The sequence below is a fragment of the Rhinatrema bivittatum genome, chromosome 2, assembly GCF_901001135.1.
Source record: "Rhinatrema bivittatum chromosome 2, aRhiBiv1.1, whole genome shotgun sequence".
Classification (NCBI taxonomy): domain Eukaryota; kingdom Metazoa; phylum Chordata; class Amphibia; order Gymnophiona; family Rhinatrematidae; genus Rhinatrema; species Rhinatrema bivittatum.
Window position 1 is genome coordinate 10421436 of NC_042616.1, and position 18721 is coordinate 10440156.

The 18721-nt window shown below is 52.6% G+C and overlaps 1 protein-coding gene across 3 annotated transcripts in view; it reads left to right on the top strand.

Moving 5' to 3' along the window:
- The window catches only part of LOC115083510 (zinc finger protein 189-like), a 537273-nt gene extending 529822 nt beyond the window's left edge, over nucleotides 1-7451 (top strand). Inside the window, exons 1-2 of one of the 3 annotated variants that reach the window (XM_029587378.1) lie at nucleotides 1478-1523; nucleotides 3955-7451. In XM_029587378.1, coding sequence (XP_029443238.1) covers nucleotides 1490-1523; nucleotides 3955-6926 — 3006 coding nt within the window. In that variant the 5' untranslated portion in view covers nucleotides 1478-1489 and the 3' untranslated portion in view covers nucleotides 6927-7451. Of the gene's footprint in view, nucleotides 1-1477; nucleotides 1524-3951 lie in introns of those variants that run through there. The other 2 variants (XM_029587377.1, XM_029587376.1) reach the window with 2 other exon arrangements.
- Nucleotides 7452-18721: the final 11270 nt, after the last annotated feature.

Genomic DNA, 18721 nt, shown 5'->3' on the forward strand with positions numbered 1-18721 from the left:
ACTAGAAAAGGTACAGAGAAAGGCAACAATAATGATCACAGTGATGGAAGAGCTTCCTCATGAAGGAAGGATAAACGGGTTAGGGGTCTCCTGCATGGAGAGGAGATGACTGAGAGGGGAAATGAGAAATTGTATAAAACCATGAGGGGAGTGGGACAGGTAACGAGGGGATCGTTATTTACTCTTTCAAATAGTACAAGCTCCAGGAGACTTGCCTTGAAAAGATTTCTTTACATTAAAACAAATGTAAAGAAATCTTTTTCAGTCCATGCAGAATTTAACTGTGGGATTTGTTGCCTGAAGATGTGATTAATACCAGTGGCATAGGTGGATTTGAAGAAGGTTGGATGGGTTTGAGGATCGGCTTCTGGGGGTGAGTAACAGGGAAGGGATCTCCCCATTAGGATCTTCTGGTGTTGCCAGATTTGTAGGGGAATTAGCTCTGGGTGGTAAGAACGCTGGAATATGCAATCAGACTTGCAAATGAAACCAAATAATTTTTAGAGGCAGAAAGTCACCTACATAAGCTAATATTTTATTATAAGGATTAGAAATATACAAATTACAGCCCTAATCAGATGCTGGCAGGTGATTAGGCAGGAATATAGATATTTTACATTCAGTAGGCATCGTTAGAGATGGGATGGGTAACCAGAAAGCAAAGATTGCTCCTTATTATTCTTGCAAGCAGTGCATCAGGCCTTGCTGGCCGTTGGCCAGACTGCTTCTCGTGGATCAGATGGACGGAGAGGCCAGGGGGTCAGTCTGCACCCATGCTTGCTTTGGGATGATGGTGGCTCCTCCATAGTCTCACAGTCTTTTCTCTCTGGTTACAAGTGATGTATAGCCAGGTAGATGTACGCTGGGTTATTTCTCTTAACTTTTCCTCTTGGCCTTGTTGGTTGGAGATGCTCTGCCATTGTTGCGTCTTCACAATGGTCTGAGTCTCCGGTTGCTGTTGGTTCAGTGAATAAGGAAAGGTCTTTGTGAGTCCTTGGAGGTCTGCACATCTTACACATCTTACAATTCCTCTTTCACTGTTCTCAGCTCTTCAGCAGTTTCCCAGCTTCCTTTTCCATGTTTGTCAGTTCTGTACTTAGCATGAGTTGTAACAAAAGTCCATCTCCAGCCAATAGATTTGGACCTGAATCTTATCCCTTGTGTTACTTACAAAATAATAATTGTCCCAAAACTACACAAAGCACAACACTGGGTCTTCCAAGTGACATGGATCCAACACTGTCGGAGGCAGGAGGCTGAGCTCATTGGAAGATTGGTCTGACCCAGCATGGCCTCTCTTAGGTTTCTTCAGATAAATATGAGAATAAATCCAGCTGAGATCTGATGCACAATGAGCCCCCTCCTCGTGTCTGAGTGTTTCTGGTTTGTGTTTCAGGTGCGGGTGACGTTTGAGGACATCACTGTCTCTTTCTCCCAGGAGGAGTGGGAGTATTTAGATGAAGGGCAGAAGGAGCTTTACAGGGAGGTGATGAAGGAGAATTATGAGACCCTGCTCTCCCTGGGTAAGGATTGTGTTATCTGAATCTTTATCAGACACAGGGCCTGATTTACTGAGGGTCATTTGTGATTTTTATTTCCTGGCTTTCCTTCACTCCAGAAATTTCAGAACATAATCAGGAGCTGCCCAGTGCTCCCTCTGCTTTAGGATGGGAGCAGATGGGACCCTAAGACCTCCCTGTGTGTATTCCCGGCTCCCTCCCCTTTATATCAGAGACAGCGCCTCCTCCCGTTCTCTAAGCAGGGTTACAAACATGGGCTCGTATGGTTTCTCTTCCCGCCCTTAAACGTTTCTGCTTTTTATTGAATTCCCTCTGGGGAACAGCAGCAAAGGCCTGAAAGAAATAAAAGTGCAGAACATCCCATGCTCTTCCCCAGTCTCATTCCCTAATTATTCAATCAGAGAAGCCGATGAGCTTGGAAGGGCCAGACCTGCACTCGGTGAGCCCAAGCTTCCCCAGACCCTGTAATCTGCTGACATTTCTCAGTCTTTAACTGTAGCAATGATTCCACTAATGTCCCCATCACAGATGTCAGAATAACTGAGCTGTGTGGAAAGAAAACCCACAGCAGAGGAGGATGGACCATGTCGGGCTCTGTGAAGGAGCCTTGGCTATCAGTGCTCGCTGCTGGTGTGTGGTGGTAACGCCCGGATCGCCCTCTTTGTGAAGCTCACGTGCTTTGGATTAGTAACAAGATGAGAGGGGATGAAGGGGTGAAGCTGATTAGGGGTAAATGGAGGAGGTGGGGGTCCTAGAGAGTGGAGGGGTGGAATGAAACCTTGAGGGGTTGTCTGGAGAGGGGGGGTGATCTGAATGGGAAACCCTACTGATGACTGAACAGAACTCTCAGTGGAGCTCCCAGGTGAGGAATGGGGAGAGGTTTCAGGAGACAGAGGCTGGAAGGAAAAAGGAGAAGAAAGGGAAAGGCAGAGAAGAAAGTTAAAAAACAGGAAGAGGGTGGAGGGAAAGAAGGAAGGAATAAGAGGGAGAGAGGGTGGGGAGGGAAGGGGATGGAGTGGGAGGCAGAGGGAGGGATGGAAGGAGGAGGGTGACAGAAAGGAATAAGGCCCAGAGTGATATAGTAAAACTGAAAGTGGACAAGGCCATGGGGCAGGATGAGGAACATCGCAGGATACTAAGGGAGTTCACTGATGTGCTGGCGACTCCGCTGAAAGACCTGTTCAATAGATCCCTGGAAACGAGAGCGGTGCCACGAGATTGGAGAAGAGCGGTTGTATTCCTGCTTCATAAGAGGCGGCGGGAACTACCGGCCAGTTCCCTGCACGTACCGGATCAGTCCAGACTCCTGGGTTGTGCCTCCGCACCAGCAGATGGAGACAGAGCAAAACTTGTCAGGCTCTGCCATAAATGCCAGGCTGCCACCCACAGCCTGCCAGTATTACTCTGTCTCCAGCAGATGGTCGGGTGCTTCTCCCACAGTCGGATCTGATTTAAAAAAAAGGGGGAAGGGTGTTAGTTTAGTCAGGTTCTTTTTGCGTTTGGCTTTCTTTCCTCTTTTAGGTTAAAAAATAAAATTCGGTGCTGTTTTAAGACATGAACCGTCTGCATGCACCATTTCAGGTAGAGGACCCCCGGCACCGACCTGGACCGCTTGGCCCATTGGAGCAGACCTTGGGGGTGAGGGAGCAGCTTTGGGCTGGGCAGCAGCTGGTGCTGGTCTGGATCCAGGCATCAGGTCTGAAGAAACGGACGCTCATATTCGTGCCCATTGCATTTATTTACGCAGCCTCTCATTTAAATGCTGCATTAGGCTCCCCGAGGTAGTGACTACTTACTTTTTACTGCCTCGGTCTATACATGGGAGCCTCCCATTTTAAGTGATTCTGGGGATTAATTAGAGGATTGATTTTTACCATCAAGTTGCTGTTGGTCTCCTCTTTTAAGACTTTACTCAGATGGGCCTGGGTTAGTGGCAAGTTCTGCAGCGCTGATGGACCTGGGTTTGATTCTCATCTCAGGACCGCTGCTCCCCAGCTTCACTGCAGAGGTAGCGTTCAGAGATACTGGGAAAAGGAGCCCCAGTCATCCTGAAATGGTGACCTGTAGTGCTTAGAGAAAGGGTCCTCATCAGCTGGAGGTGGCCATGGGTTGTAGGCCGGAGCCAAGGACGATCAATGCACTGCCTGGACTGAGTTGGGAACCAGCAGAGCCGGCAATGAAGGCTCGTGGCCACTTTTATCCCAATGGTGGCCGGTTCTGATTAAACTGAGAGTCTAAATGAGGAGAGGGAAACCTCCGAGCCACAACATCACACTTCACACATAACTTGACAGAATCTTTTCATCAATCCACCTGCAATTCTCTAAACATCAGAGATCCCCATGTGCTTAATGTGTGACTCCTGATCCCTGGTTACTGGGCACTTTCCTTACTCGTTAATACACAATTAATGCTTTCACTTTATATCCAGCAGATGGAGAAGTCAGACAGGAAGGGGAGAAGAAGGAGAATCGAGAAGAACATTCTAAAATACTGGAAGAGATTCCAAAAGAATCAGGAAATGGCTGTGAGAATGTTTCCCAGGGGACTAAGAAGAGAAAAATTAGAAAACAAAATCAGGAATCAGAGGAGAAGCCGAGCGACGCTGCAGGAGCCTCGCCGGATGCAGTCCCTGAGTGTGAGGGAAGGGACAGGGAGCTCACAGATATCCCTGAGCACCAGAAACAGCCAAGAGCAGAGAGACCCTTCCAAAGTAATAGTGATCACATCACTTCTGACCCCCACCAGAGAAAAGGGAAAGAGAAGAAACCCTTACTGTTTGTAATCTATGGGAAAAAGTCAGAAAGAAAACTACTTTTTACTAGACAGAGACAATTTAAATGTCCTGAGTGTAGTAAAACCTTCAGTTGGAAGACAACCCTCATACAACACCAGAAAATCCACACAGAGGAAAGACCATTTAAATGCACTGAGTGTAGTAAAACCTTCAAATGGAAAACATGCCTCATAAACCACCAGAAAATCCACACAGGGGAGAGAGCATTTAAATGTACTGAGTGTAGTAAAACCTTCAAATGGAAAACTTGCCTCATAGACCACCAGAGCATCCACACAGGGGAGAGAGCATTTAAATGTACTGAGTGTACTAAAAGCTTCACTATGAAGCCAGCCCTCCAAAAGCACAAGAAAATCCATACGGGGGAGAGACCTTTTTCATGCAAGGAGTGCAGTAAAGCCTTCATGTGGAAGTCAGATCTCATAAATCACCAGAAAACCCACACAGCGGACAAACCATTTATATGCACTGAGTGTAGTAAAACCTTCAAATGGAAAACATGCCTCATAGACCACCAGAAACTCCACACAGGGGAGAGACCATTTAAATGTACTGAGTGTACTAAAAGCTTTACTGGGAAGACAGCCCTCCAAAAGCACAAGAAAATCCACACAGGAGAGAGACCATTTAAATGTAGTGAGTGTAGTAAAACTTTCAATCGGAAGACGAACCTCATACGCCACCAGAAAATCCACACAAGGGAGAGAGCATTTCAATGCACTGAGTGTAGTAAAACCTTCAAATGGAAAACATGCCTCATAAACCACCAGAAAATCCACACAGGAGAGAGACCATTTAAATGTACTGAGTGTAGTAAAACCTTCAAGTGGAAGATAACCCTCATACGCCACCAGAAAATCCACACAGAGGAAAGGCCATTTATATGCACTGAGTGTAGTAAAACCTTCAAATGGAAAACATGCCTCATAAACCACCAGAAAATCCACACAGGGGAGAGAGCATTTAAATGTACTGAGTGTAGTAAAACCTTCAAATGGAAAACATGCCTCATAGACCACCAGAACATCCACACAGGGGAGAGAGCATTTAAATGTACTGAGTGTACTAAAAGCTTCACTATGAAGCCAGCCCTCCAAAAGCACAAGAAAATCCATACAGGGGAGAGACCTTTTTCATGCAGGGAGTGCAGTAAAGCCTTCATGTGGAAGTCAGATCTCATAAATCACCAGAAAACCCACACAGCGGACAAACCATTTATATGCACCGAGTGTAGTAAAACATTCAGAAGGAAGGGAGAGCTCATAGACCACCAGAAAATCCACACAGGGGAGAGACCATTTAAATGCACGGAGTGTACTAAAAGCTTCACTGGGAAGACAGCCCTCCAAAAGCACAAGAAAATCCACACAGGAGAGAGACCATTTAAATGTACTGAGTGTAGTAAAACTTTCAATCGGAAGACGAACCTCATACGCCACCAGAAAATCCACACAAGGGAGAGAGCATTTCAATGCACTGAGTGTAGTAAAACCTTCAAATGGAAAACATGCCTCATAAACCACCAGAAAATCCACACAGGAGAGAGACCATTTAAATGTACTGAGTGTAGTAAAACCTTCAAGTGGAAGATAACCCTCATACGCCACCAGAAAATCCACACAGAGGAAAGGCCATTTATATGCACTGAGTGTAGTAAAACCTTCAAATGGAAAACATGCCTCATAAACCACCAGAAAATCCACACAGGGGAGAGAGCATTTAAATGTACTGAGTGTAGTAAAACCTTCAAATGGAAAACATGCCTCATAGACCACCAGAACATCCACACAGGGGAGAGAGCATTTAAATGTACTGAGTGTACTAAAAGCTTCACTATGAAGCCAGCCCTCCAAAAGCACAAGAAAATCCATACAGGGGAGAGACCTTTTTCATGCAGGGAGTGCAGTAAAGCCTTCATGTGGAAGTCAGATCTCATAAATCACCAGAAAACCCACACAGCGGACAAACCATTTATATGCACCGAGTGTAGTAAAACATTCAGAAGGAAGGGAGAGCTCATAGACCACCAGAAAATCCACACAGGGGAGAGACCATTTAAATGCACGGAGTGTACTAAAAGCTTCACTGGGAAGACAGCCCTCCAAAAGCACAAGAAAATCCACACAGGAGAGAGACCATTTAAATGTACTGAGTGTAGTAAAACTTTCACTCGGAAGACGAGCCTCATGCGCCACCAGAAAATCCACACAAGGGCAAGAGCATTTCAATGCACTGAGTGTAGTAAAGCCTTCATATGGCAGACAGGTCTCATAAACCACCAAAAAATTCACAGAGGAGAGAGACCATTTAAATGTACTGAGTGTAGTAAAGCCTTCAGTTGGAAGATAACCCTCATACACCACCAGAAAATCCACACGGAGGAGAGACCATTTATATGCACTGAGTGTAGTAAAACCTTCAAATGGAAAACATGCCTCATAAACCACCAGAAAATCCACACAGGGGAGAGAGCATTTAAATGTACTGTGTGTACTAAAAGCTTCACTGGAAAGACAGCCCTCCAAAAGCACAAGAAAATCCATACAGAGGAGAGACCTTTTCATGCAGGGAGTGCAGTAAAGCCTTCATGTGGAAGTCAGATCTCATAAATCACCAGAAAACCCACACAGCGGAGAAACCATTTATATGCACTGAGTGTAGTAAAACCTTCAATCGGAAGACAAACCTCGTAAATCACCAGAAAATCCACACTGGGCAGAGAGCATTTAAATGTAGAGTGTAATAAAACCTTCAATTGGAAGAAAAGCCTCATAGTCCATCAGAAAATCCACACTGAAGAGAGATCTTTTTCATGTACTCAATGCAGTAAAAGTTTCAAACAGAAGGCACATCTCTCAGATACTAGAAATTCCACACAAGGGAGGGACCATTTGCATGTATGGTGTGTAGTAAAATATTTAGTCGGAAGGCAAGCCTTACAAATCACCAGAAAATCCACACTAGGGAAAGACCCGTTTAATATTTTCACATTGCCTGCACATAGCATCCAAGACATCATAGTGGATAATACATTGAAATCGTCAGCTCAGTGTGCTGCAACAGTCAAAAAAGCAAACAGAATGTTAGGAATTATTAGGAAAGGAATGGTGAATAAAATGGAAAATGTTATAATGCCTCTGTGTTGCTCCATGGTGAGATCACACCATTAGTACTGTGTACATTTCTGGTCACCGCATCTCAAAAAAAGATATAATTCCAATAAAAATGTTAAAACAAACAAACAAAAAAAGATATAATTGCCATGGAGTAGATACAGAAAAGGGTAAACAAAATGATAAAGGGAATGGAACAGCTCCCCTAGGAGGAAAAGCTAAAAATGTTAGGGCTGTTCAGCTTGGAAAAGAGACGGCTGAGGTGGGATATGATAGCGGTCTTTAAAATCATAAGGGGTTTAGAACAGGTAAATGTGTATCGGATATTTACTTTCCCTGTATACGTACCTGGATCAGTCCAGACAGTGGGTTATGTCCCCAATCCAGCAGATGGAGTCAGCACAAGCTTTGAGGGGGCGTATCCATATATACTACTACCCCCTCTGCAGGAGTTCAGTATCTTCTGACTCCAGCAGATGCGAGTAGTGGAATCAGGCTTCCCCTCTTTTTCCTTCTTTCTCATTTTCTTGCTTGATTATCTGGCTTGTTGCTGTCTTTTTCTTGTGGATCAATAGAAGGACTAGGGGGACCCTCTATGAAGTTAGCAAGTAGCACATTGTGATAGCGTACATGACAGCCTTAGACTGCCTTAAGGGACCGGCTGAGCTATCTTAAGACAGACAGGAAGGAGGGTGGGGTGTTACTCTGAGGTAGGGGATAAGAGGTGAGGCTGTGAGAGAAGAGAAGGCCCCAAAAAGAAGAAGGAAGCTGTAATTAAGTGATGTGTCTGTTTTGGAAGTTTTTCTTTTGCTTGTCAGTCTGCTGAGGTTAGCAGCCATTTTCTTCTGTTCTGTTTATATACATCTGAAAATTATGTTAAAACAAATTTTATTGGTTTTCATTCTTACAGCAAATAAAATCAACAGTGAGGAAGGTGGGGTTCTTACCTTACCTCAATATAACCTAACCAAACTTGAAAGTGTGACAGACCAGGCTTTCCCGTTTGTCTTCCCACCCCCCTACCACCCCTCATGAACTACCCTCCCCAACCCCTTCCCCTATCATCCATGAAAATGAGATGTGTCCAAACTGAATATGATTCAATGAAACGTTCCCCAGGTCTCCATAGTGGTAAGGAATCAGTCATTCAGAGCCAGGCTGCGGGCACGAGGTGGTAAGTGCTGTATATAGTAATTCCATACCAAGAGAAATAACCATCGCCGATGTGGAGATTCTTGGGACATCAAGCTCTCCATGGTCATCAGAGCGTGGAATTGGTTTCTCCATGCCCAAAACGACAGCGAATCCGTAAAATGTCACACTGATAGAATTATCTTTTTCCCTACTAGACCAGCTTTTTGCAATAACATACGTGAGCCAGGATCTCGGATCCGAATGGGGGAGATGCATCCAAATAGCAGCCACAGAGGCTGCTATTTGGATGCATCTCCCCCATTCGGCCACTCCCAATATATCCACCATATAGTCTGCCACCCGACACCAAAAGTGTCTTACGGGGGGGCATAACCAAAAAACATGAGATAAAGTACCTACAATGGCACTACAGCGGGGACATGCGGCTGACTGCGTTATAGTTAATTGATGCGCCATTTGAGGAGATACATAGGCACAGAATAAAAATTTAAATTGCAACTCCCTGTAATTCATATTGGTAGAGATCCTGGCTACATGCCGAAAACACAACTGTAAAATACTATGGGTCACCGTAAAGTCCCCATCTCGATTCCAACGAGCCTCCAGAAGGGAATAGACATCCAATCGTACCTTTTGGTGGAGATACTTATAGTAGATGGACAGAGATGGGACTTTGGATCGCTCAAAGTGAAATACCTTGTCCAGGGTTAAAAACACCGAAGGGTGCCTCGAGACTTCAGGCAGAGCATTAATATAGTGACGGATCTGCAGATATGGAAAAGTATGAGTAACCCCCAGGCCGTAAACCTGGCCAAACTCAGCGAAATCTAAAATCTGCCCTTCCCGGGAGAGTAATTGCCCCAAACAAGTAATGCCCTTAGATTCCCACACCCAAAAATGTCCCCATTGAGACCCTGGAAGAAAGTCAGCGTTCCCCATGATTGGAAGGAAATGGGCACATACCCTGGAGATCTGTAATAGTTTGGTCAGCCGCACCCATGTTTGTCTAATTGGCTTGAGCAGTGCAGACTGTGTTAAAGTAGGAAGGTGCGAGGGCTGAGATTGCAAAACAAAGGTAGGAGCTCGCAGGCATGTTACCGCGGTGTCCACGACCAGAGGGACAAAGTGCGATTGGTTCAATAACCAATCTCGGATTACCCGTAAGTTACATGCTAAATTATATAGAGCTAAATCCGGGAGTCCCAGACTCCCATCCTCCCAACGGGCTTGTAACCAGGAAAGAGGAAACCTAGATTTCCCACCTTGCCAGACAAAGCGTCTGATTGCGCTGTCTAATTTAGTCAGATCTCTCCTCTTCAGCCATAAAGGCAAATTCTGCAGAAGAGAGAGCCATTTTGGCAGGATGGCCATTTTAAATAAATTTATGCGGCCGTTCAGGGAGAGTGGCAGAGTACCCCAAGTATTTAGTAACTCCTGAGTTTCTCGAAGCAACCTTGGTATATTCGCCTGTTAGATTTGCTCTGGGTCAGAAGGGAGGAACACACCGAGATAACGAATGTTATCTTCCACCCATTGCAAAGGAAAGTCATCCAGCCATTGATCCCTCAAAACTTCTGGAAATGCCAAGGCAGAGGACTTAGACTCATTTAATCTTAGCCCCGAAAAAACCTCAAAGCTCCAGATCAACTGTAACAATGGGGGCAATGAGGTCTGAGGGTTGGTAATAAAAACTAACAAATCATCTGTAAAAGCTACACATTTAAAAATGTGAGGCCCCACGCGGACACCTTGAATGTCAGGCCGATGTTCTATGGCCAACAAAAGGGGTTCCAATTGTAAGATAAACAGTAAAGGGGACAAGGGGAACGCTGTTCCTTTGTTAAGCAGGGAAGCGAAAGTTGTGCGCAAAACCTGTCACAAGCCTCCACATTCCACCCTTTGGATGCATATAAGGATGAGAAAAAATTCTGAAAACAATTTAAAATAGCAGAAGTATCTTGTACCACACGGCCAGTGGAACTACCCAGCGCTGGGATGAAGCGACTAGACTGCGTGGATCTAATTAAATTCGACATCATCTTCCCCGCTTTATTGCTAAATTGATGGAACTGATATTTATAGTATAACAAACTCTTTTTGGCTCGTTGATGAATTAGGGAATTTAATGCGTATTGTTGAGATAAATACAAGGCTCGCAACTCCCTTGTTCCCAAGGTAGCTAACTTGAGTCGAGTTTTGCGCAGTTAAGCATTAAGGGACAAAATACGTTGGTTAAGCGCCTTCGTACGATGTGCGACACAGGAAATTATTTCACCCCATAATACTTCTTTGGCGGCATACCAAAATAAAACAGGTTAAGATTCATGGGCCTTATTAAGAAGCACATAATCCGTCCATTTGGTCCGTACATATTCCCGAAATTTTTCATCTGAGGCAAGAAAATAGGAGTACCGCCATAAGCACATCGAGGGCCCGGTATCGAAAAACCGAAAATCTACCCACACCGGGGCATGGTCTGAGGTTACAATATTATCAATGCCTGCATCCTAGATTCGAGAAAAAGCATTGGTGCTAATAAGAAAATCATCTAAACGCGAGAAGGTCGCATGCGCCTGTGAGACATGTGTAAAGTCCTTCTCTGTCGGGTGGAGAGTTCGCCAAATGCCTAACAGATGCAGAGTATTTTCCAGCAATGTGGGGCCCTTACCCTGACCCGGTTCTTGGCTACATCCCTGGGAAGCATCCACTTGGGGATCTCAAATGGTATTAAAGTCCCCCCCCTACAATCAAAGTGTCCGTTAAATAGGGGATCAAATGAGCATAAAGTCCTCTGAAAAAGCAAGAATCATAGTTGTTAGGTGCATAGATATTACACATTACCACAGATTGATGAAAAAGTTAAGTAACCAAAATGAGGCACCGGCCTGGAGGGTCACGTATCTCCTTAGTAATTCGAGCAGAGGCCTTTGCGGGAGAGCCTGAAGGCCGGCTCTCCACAGGCCGTGCAAACGACTCCCTGCGGCATCACCAGGCACGAAAACATGTCGGATGGCAGGCCACCCCGTCCGGAAGCCCTAGTGAGAACGGCAGGCACGGGGTAAGTTGGATTGTAGCAAACCCTTATGTGAATAAAAAGGAAGCGCTGTCCAGCCTAAAAAAACTGTACTGCTTTTTTTTAAGAACAAAACTTTACTGCAGCAAAGAAACAAGTGTGGAGCCTGTATAGAAACAGGAACCTGTCTGAAATGACAGCCCCCGAGGAATGCAGCGTCTCTGGGGGTGAGGGGGAGAGTGACCGGCCCACCGATGAATCCTCCCCCTCTACTCACTGGGCAGGGGACCAAGCGTATTTCGGGGATAAGCTAAAGGGCAATGCCCTGCCTGGCCTGCCAAGGCTCCAAGTCTTTTTTTTTTTTAACAGAAGAATTGATCTAGTCAGAGGATTCCCCAGAAATAAGTCAAACCTGACACCAAAGGATAGAGGAACCCTTCCCAATTTGGAGATGATCAGGACCGCAGGTTATGCACTCTCAATCTGCTGGAGTCAGAGAAATACTGAGGGACCGCTTGTGGCGCACCAGGGTATATGGGAGGTGCCTTTTCAGTTTCTCTCTGGCTCCATCTGCTGGAAGGGAGGCATAACCCAGCAGTCTGGACTGATCCTGGTACGTACAGGGAATAACTTTTAGTAATTCCGTGAGGAAAATTCCTGTCAAAGGAGCTCTGAAGAGATTCCTACCGCAAGGCTACTGCTGCACGGAAAAAAGAAGACTGAAGGGGGACCCCTGCTGGCTGCAGGGTTGGTGCCATGCAGTGTCTCTCCTCCCTTCAGCCGCCGCTGGCCTGGCCCCCAACAGCAGTGTCTCTCCTCCCTTCAGCCCCCGCCGGCAGTGTCTCTCCTCCCTTCAGCCGCCGGCGGCAGTGTTTCTCCTCCCTTCAGCCGCCGCTGCCAGCCTGGCCCCCGACGGCAGCGTCTCTCCTCCCTTCAGCCGCCGCCGGCGGCTCCGACGGCAATGTCTCTCCTTCCTTCAGCCGCCGCCGGCCTGGCCCCCGACGGCAGTGTTTCTCCTCCCTTCAGCCGCTGCCGGCCTGGTCTCCGACGGCAGTGTCTCTCCTCCCTTCAGCCACCGCCAGCCTGGCCCCCAACAGCAGTGTCTCTCCTCCCTTCAGCCACCGCCGGCAGTGTCTCTCCTCCCTTCAGCCGCCGCCGGCCTGGCCCCCGACGGCAGTGTCTCTCCTCCCTTCAGCCGCTGCTGGCCTGGTTTCCGACGGCAGTGTCTCTCCTCCCTTCAGCCGCCGCCGGCCTGGTCCCCGACGGCAGTGTCTCTCCTCCCTTCAGCCGTCGCCGGCCTGGCCCCAAATGGCAGTGTCTCTCCTCCCTTCAGCCGTCACCAGCCTGGCCCCAAATAGCAGTGTCTCTCCTCCCTTCAGCCGCCGCCGGCCTGGCCCCAAACGGCAGTGTCTCTCCTCCCTTCAGCCGCCGCCAGCCTGGCCCCCAACGGCAGTGTCTCTCCTCCCTTCAGCCGCCGCCGGCCTGGCCCCCGACGGCAGTGTCTCTCCTCCCTTCAGCCGCCGCCGGCCTGGTCTCCGACGGCAGTGTCTCTCCTCCCTTCAGCCGCCGCCGGCCTGGCCTCCGACGGCAGTGTCTCTCCTCCCTTCAGCCGCCGCCGGCCTGGCCCCCGACGGCAGTGTCTCTCCTCCCTTCAGCCGCCGCCGGCCTGGCCCCCGACGGCAGTGTCTCTCCTCCCTTCAGCTGCTGACGGCCTGCCCCTGACAGCAGTGTCTCTCCTCCCTTCAGCCGCCGGCGGCCTGGCCCCCAACGGCAGTGTCTCTCCTCCCTTCAGCCGCCGCCGGCCTGGCCCCCGACGGCAGTGTCTCTCCTCCCTTCAGCCGCCGCCGGCCTGGTCTCCGACGGCAGTGTCTCTCCTCCCTTCAGCCGCCGCCGGCCTGGCCCCCGACGGCAGTGTCTCTCCTCCCTTCAGCCGCCGCCGGCCTGGCCCCCGACGGCAGTGTCTCTCCTCCCTTCAGCTGCTGACGGCCTGCCCCTGACAGCAGTGTCTCTCCTCCCTTCAGCCGCCGGCGGCCTGGCCCCCGACGGCAGTGTCTCTCCTTCCTTCAGCCGCCGCCGGCCTGGCCCCCGACGGCAGTGTTTCTCCTCCCTTCAGCCGCTGCCGGCCTGGTCTCCGACGGCAGTGTCTCTCCTCCCTTCAGCCGCCGCCACCGCCAGCCTGGCCCCCAACAGCAGTGTCTCTCCTCCCTTCAGCCACCGCCGGCAGTGTCTCTCCTCCCTTCAGCCGCCGCCGGCCTGGCCCCCGACGGCAGTGTCTCTCCTCCCTTCAGCCGCTGCCGGCCTGGTTTCCGACGGCAGTGTCTCTCCTCCCTTCAGCCACTGCCGGCCTGGTCCCCGACGGCAGTGTCTCTCCTCCCTTCAGCCGCCGCCGGCCTGGTCCCCGACGGCAGTGTCTCTCCTCCCTTCAGCCGTCACCAGCCTGGCCCCAAATGGCAGTGTCTCTCCTCCCTTCAGCCGCCGCCGGCCTGGCCCCCGACGGCAGTGTCTCTCCTCCCTTCAGCCACCGCCGGCCTGGCCCCCGACGGCAGTGTCTCTCCTCCCTTCAGCCGCCGCCGGCCTGGTCTCCGACGGCAATGTCTCTCCTTCCTTCAGCCGCCGCCGGCCTGGCCCCCGACGGCAGTGTTTCTCCTCCCTTCAGCCGCTGCCGGCCTGGTCTCCGACGGCAGTGTCCTCTCCTCCCTTCAGCCACCGCCAGCCTGGCCCCCAACAGCAGTGTCTCTCCTCCCTTCAGCCACCGCCGGCAGTGTCTCTCCTCCCTTCAGCCGCCGCCGGCCTGGCCCCCGACGGCAGTGTCTCTCCTCCCTTCAGCCGCTGCTGGCCTGGTTTCCGACGGCAGTGTCTCTCCTCCCTTCAGCCACCGCCGGCCTGGTCCCCGACGGCAGTGTCTCTCCTCCCTTCAGCCGCCGCCGGCCTGGTCCCCGACGGCAGTGTCTCTCCTCCCTTCAGCCGCCGCCAGCCTGGCCCCCAACGGCAGTGTCTCTCCTCCCTTCAGCCGCCGCCGGCCTGGCCCCCGACGGCAGTGTCTCTCCTCCCTTCAGCCGCCGCCGGCCTGGTCTCCGACGGCAATGTCTCTCCTCCCTTCAGCCGCCGCCGGCCTGGCCTCCGACGGCAGTGTCTCTCCTCCCTTCAGCCGCCGCCGGCCTGGCCCCCGACGGCAGTGTCTCTCCTCCCTTCAGCCGCCGCCGGCCTGGCCCCCGACGGCAGTGTCTCTCCTCCCTTCAGCTGCTGACGGCCTGCCCCTGACAGCAGTGTCTCTCCTCCCTTCAGCCGCCGGCGGCCTGGCCCCCAACGGCAGTGTCTCTCCTCCCTTCAGCCGCCGCCGGCCTGGCCCCCGACGGCAGTGTCTCTCCTCCCTTCAGCCGCCGCCGGCCTGGTCTCCGACGGCAGTGTCTCTCCTCCCTTCAGCCGCCGCCGGCCTGGCCTCCGACGGCAGTGTCTCTCCTCCCTTCAGCCGCCGCCGGCCTGGCCCCCGACGGCAGTGTCTCTCCTCCCTTCAGCCGCCGCCGGCCTGGCCCCCGACGGCAGTGTCTCTCCTCCCTTCAGCTGCTGACGGCCTGCCCCTGACAGCAGTGTCTCTCCTCCCTTCAGCCGCCGGCGGCCTGGCCCCCGACGGCAGTGTCTCTCCTTCCTTCAGCCGCCGCCGGCCTGGCCCCCGACGGCAGTGTTTCTCCTCCCTTCAGCCGCTGCCGGCCTGGTCTCCGACGGCAGTGTCTCTCCTCCCTTCAGCCGCCGCCACCGCCAGCCTGGCCCCCAACAGCAGTGTCTCTCCTCCCTTCAGCCACCGCCGGCAGTGTCTCTCCTCCCTTCAGCCGCCGCCGGCCTGGCCCCCGACGGCAGTGTCTCTCCTCCCTTCAGCCGCTGCCGGCCTGGTTTCCGACGGCAGTGTCTCTCCTCCCTTCAGCCACCGCCGGCCTGGTCCCCGACGGCAGTGTCTCTCCTCCCTTCAGCCGCCGCCGGCCTGGTCCCCGACGGCAGTGTCTCTCCTCCCTTCAGCCGTCACCAGCCTGGCCCCAAATGGCAGTGTCTCTCCTCCCTTCAGCCGCCGCCGGCCTGGCCCCCGACGGCAGTGTCTCTCCTCCCTTCAGCCGCCGCCGGCCTGGCCCCCGACGGCAGTGTCTCTCTCCTCCCTTCAGCCGCCGCCGGCCTGGTCTCCGACGGCAGTGTCTCTCCTCCCTTCAGCCGCCGCCGGCCTGGCCCCCGACGGCAGTGTCTCTCCTCCCTTCAGCCGCCGCCGGCCTGGCCCCCGACGGCAGTGTCTCTCCTCCCTTTAGCCGCCGCCGGCCTGGCCCCCGACGGCAGTGTCTCTCCTCCCTTCAGCCGCCGCCGGCCTGGTCCCCGACGGCAGTGTCTCTCCTCCCTTCAGCCGCCGCCGGCCTGGTCTCCGACGGCAGTGTCTCTCCTCCCTTCAGCCGCCGCCGGCCTGGCCCCCGACGGCAGTGTCTCTCCTCCCTTCAGCCGCCGCCGGCCTGGCCCCAAATGGCAGTGTCTCTCCTCCCTTCAGCCGCCGCCGGCCTGGCCCCCGACGGCAGTGTCTCTCCTCCCTTCAGCCGCCGCCGGCCTGGTCTCCGACGGCCGTGTCTCTCCTCCCTTCAGCCGCCGCCGGCCCGGCCCCTGAAGGCAGTGTCTCTCCTCTCTTCAGCTGCTGCCGGCCTGGCCCTTGACGGCAGTGTCTCTCCTCCCTTCAGCCGCCGCCGGCCTGGCCCCAAATGGCAGTGTCTCTCCTCCCTTCAGCCGCCGCCGGCCTGGCCCCCGACGGCAGTGTCTCTCCTCCCTTCAGCCGCCGCCGGCCTGGTCTCCGACGGCAGTGTCTCTCCTCCCTTCAGCCGCCGCCGGCCCGGCCCCTGAAGGCAGTGTCTCTCCTCTCTTCAGCTGCTGCCGGCCTGGCCCTTGACGGCAGTGTCTCTCCTCCCTTCAGCCGCCGGTGCCTCTCCTCTCTTGTTCCACCGTTGACCTGGGTCGGCAGCCGCAGTAGGGGCAGTTAGTGTGAGGCAGATGCCACAGCAGCGTTCTGAGAGGGGCATTTTTTGCCGCCTCCCCCTGCCTAATTATAGAACACCCCCCCCCCCCCCCCTCGCCACAGGACACATAAAACTTGGTGATTTTCTAATTCTTTCCTGGGCTTCTCCTTTTTATTTCAATCCTTCTCTGCGTTACTATGGCAACAGATGTCGGATTGTCCTGCCAATAAAGTTATCGGAGTCTGAATCTGCGCTCTCACCGGGCAGGGTGCGGGCGCTCAGCAACCAGACTCCGCCCTCTGCCGCTGATTGGTCAATCCTAAGAGCGGGCGTGAAGGTCCCGCCCCTCTGGCACTGATTGGCCACAATCCTATAGGCGGGAAGAGAAGATCCCGGCTCTCTGGCACTGATTGGCTACAATCCTCCTGGAAGTTGTGAGAGGAGGAGGAAGCCGAGCAGCTCCCTTTTCTTTTTTTGTCATCAACAGGGAAACAGCGCCTTCACCCAGCGCAGTCCAAAGTGTCCCCACCCCAGGGACCGTGCAGGGAGGGAGCCAGGGTTGGAAATCCTGCTCTGGAGAAGGGGCAGGAGAATGGCTGCAGGGCTTTCTGCTCAGCAGGCAGGAGGGGGGCAGGGGATGCAGCCTGGGACTGATCCCATCCCCCACCCCAGGGACCGTGCAGGGAGGGAGCCGGGGCTGGAAATCCTGCTCTGGGGAAGGGGCAGGAGAATGGCTGCAGGGCTTTCTGCTCAGCAGGTAGGAGACTGGCAGGAGGGGGGCAGGGGATGCAGCCTGGGACTGATCCCATCCCCCACCCCAGGGACCGTGCAGGGAGGGAGCCGGGGCTGGAAATCCTGCTCTGGGGAAGGGGCAGGAGAATGGCTGCAGGGCTTTCTGCTCAGCAGGTAGGAGACTGGCAGGAGGGGGGCAGGGGATGCAGCCTGGGACTGATCCCATCCCCCACCCCAGGGACCGTGCAGGGAGGGAGCCGGGGCTGGAAATCCTGCTCTGGGGAAGGGGCAGGAGAATGGCTGCAGGGCTTTCTGCTCAGCAGGTAGGAGACTGGCAGGAGGGGGGCAGGGGATGCAGCCTGGGACTGCTCCCATCCCCCACCCCAGGGACCGTGCAGGGAGGGAGCCGGGGCTGGAAATCCTGCTCTGGAGAAGGGGCAGGAGAATGGCTGCAGGGCTTTCTGCTCAGCAGGTAGGAGGGGGGCAGGGGATGCAGCCTGGGACTGATCCCATCCCCCACCCCAGGGACCGTGCAGGGAGGGAGCCAGGGCTGGAAATCCTGCTCTGGAGAAGGGGCAGGAGAATGGCTGCAGGGCTTTCTGCTCAGCAGGTAGGAGACTGGCAGGAGGGGGGCAGGGGATGCAGCCTGGGACTGTTCCCATCCCCCCACCTGCTCAATCCATTCCTTGCAGCCCCTCAGGCTCTTCTTCCTACTTCTCCTGCCTTGCACAGCAGCAGCTCCCCTGCTCAGTTTCTGCTTCCTGACATGTCTGACAATGGATGGTAACAGTAACTCTACATGGGATACTGTGCCTAGGACACAAAACTCTTCCTGACCTCTTAGAAGCTCATTGTACCCAGTGAGTTCTCCCTGTGTAACATAAGAAATTGCCATGTTGGGTCAGACCAAGGGTCCATCAAGCCCAGCATCCTGTTTCCAACAGTGGCCAATCCAGGCAAGTACCCGAAAACTGTCTATCAGATGCTACTGATGCTAATAATAGCAGTGGCTATTTTCTAAGTCAACTTAATTAATAGCAGGTAATGGATTTCTCCTCCAAGAACTTATCCAATCCTTTTTTAAACACAGCTATACTAACTGCACTAACCACATCCTCTGGCAACAAATTCCAGAGTTTAATTGTGCGTTGAGTAAAAAGAACTTTCTCTGATTAGTCTTAAATGTGCCCCATGCTAACTTCATGGAGTGCCCCCTAGTCTTTCTACTATACTATGCAGCCTGTCGTATCTGGGCGTCTTAGCCAGGAGTGCCTGCTAACTTCTGCCAGCGCTGTTTAGAGGCTCAGGGAGAATTATCTTCCTCTGATTTCACTAAGCCTGGTTCATCCTAGTCAGATGAAGTCTGGGTAAAGACTTATCAGGAGGGCCACCTGATCTTGGAACTCCCCTAACTG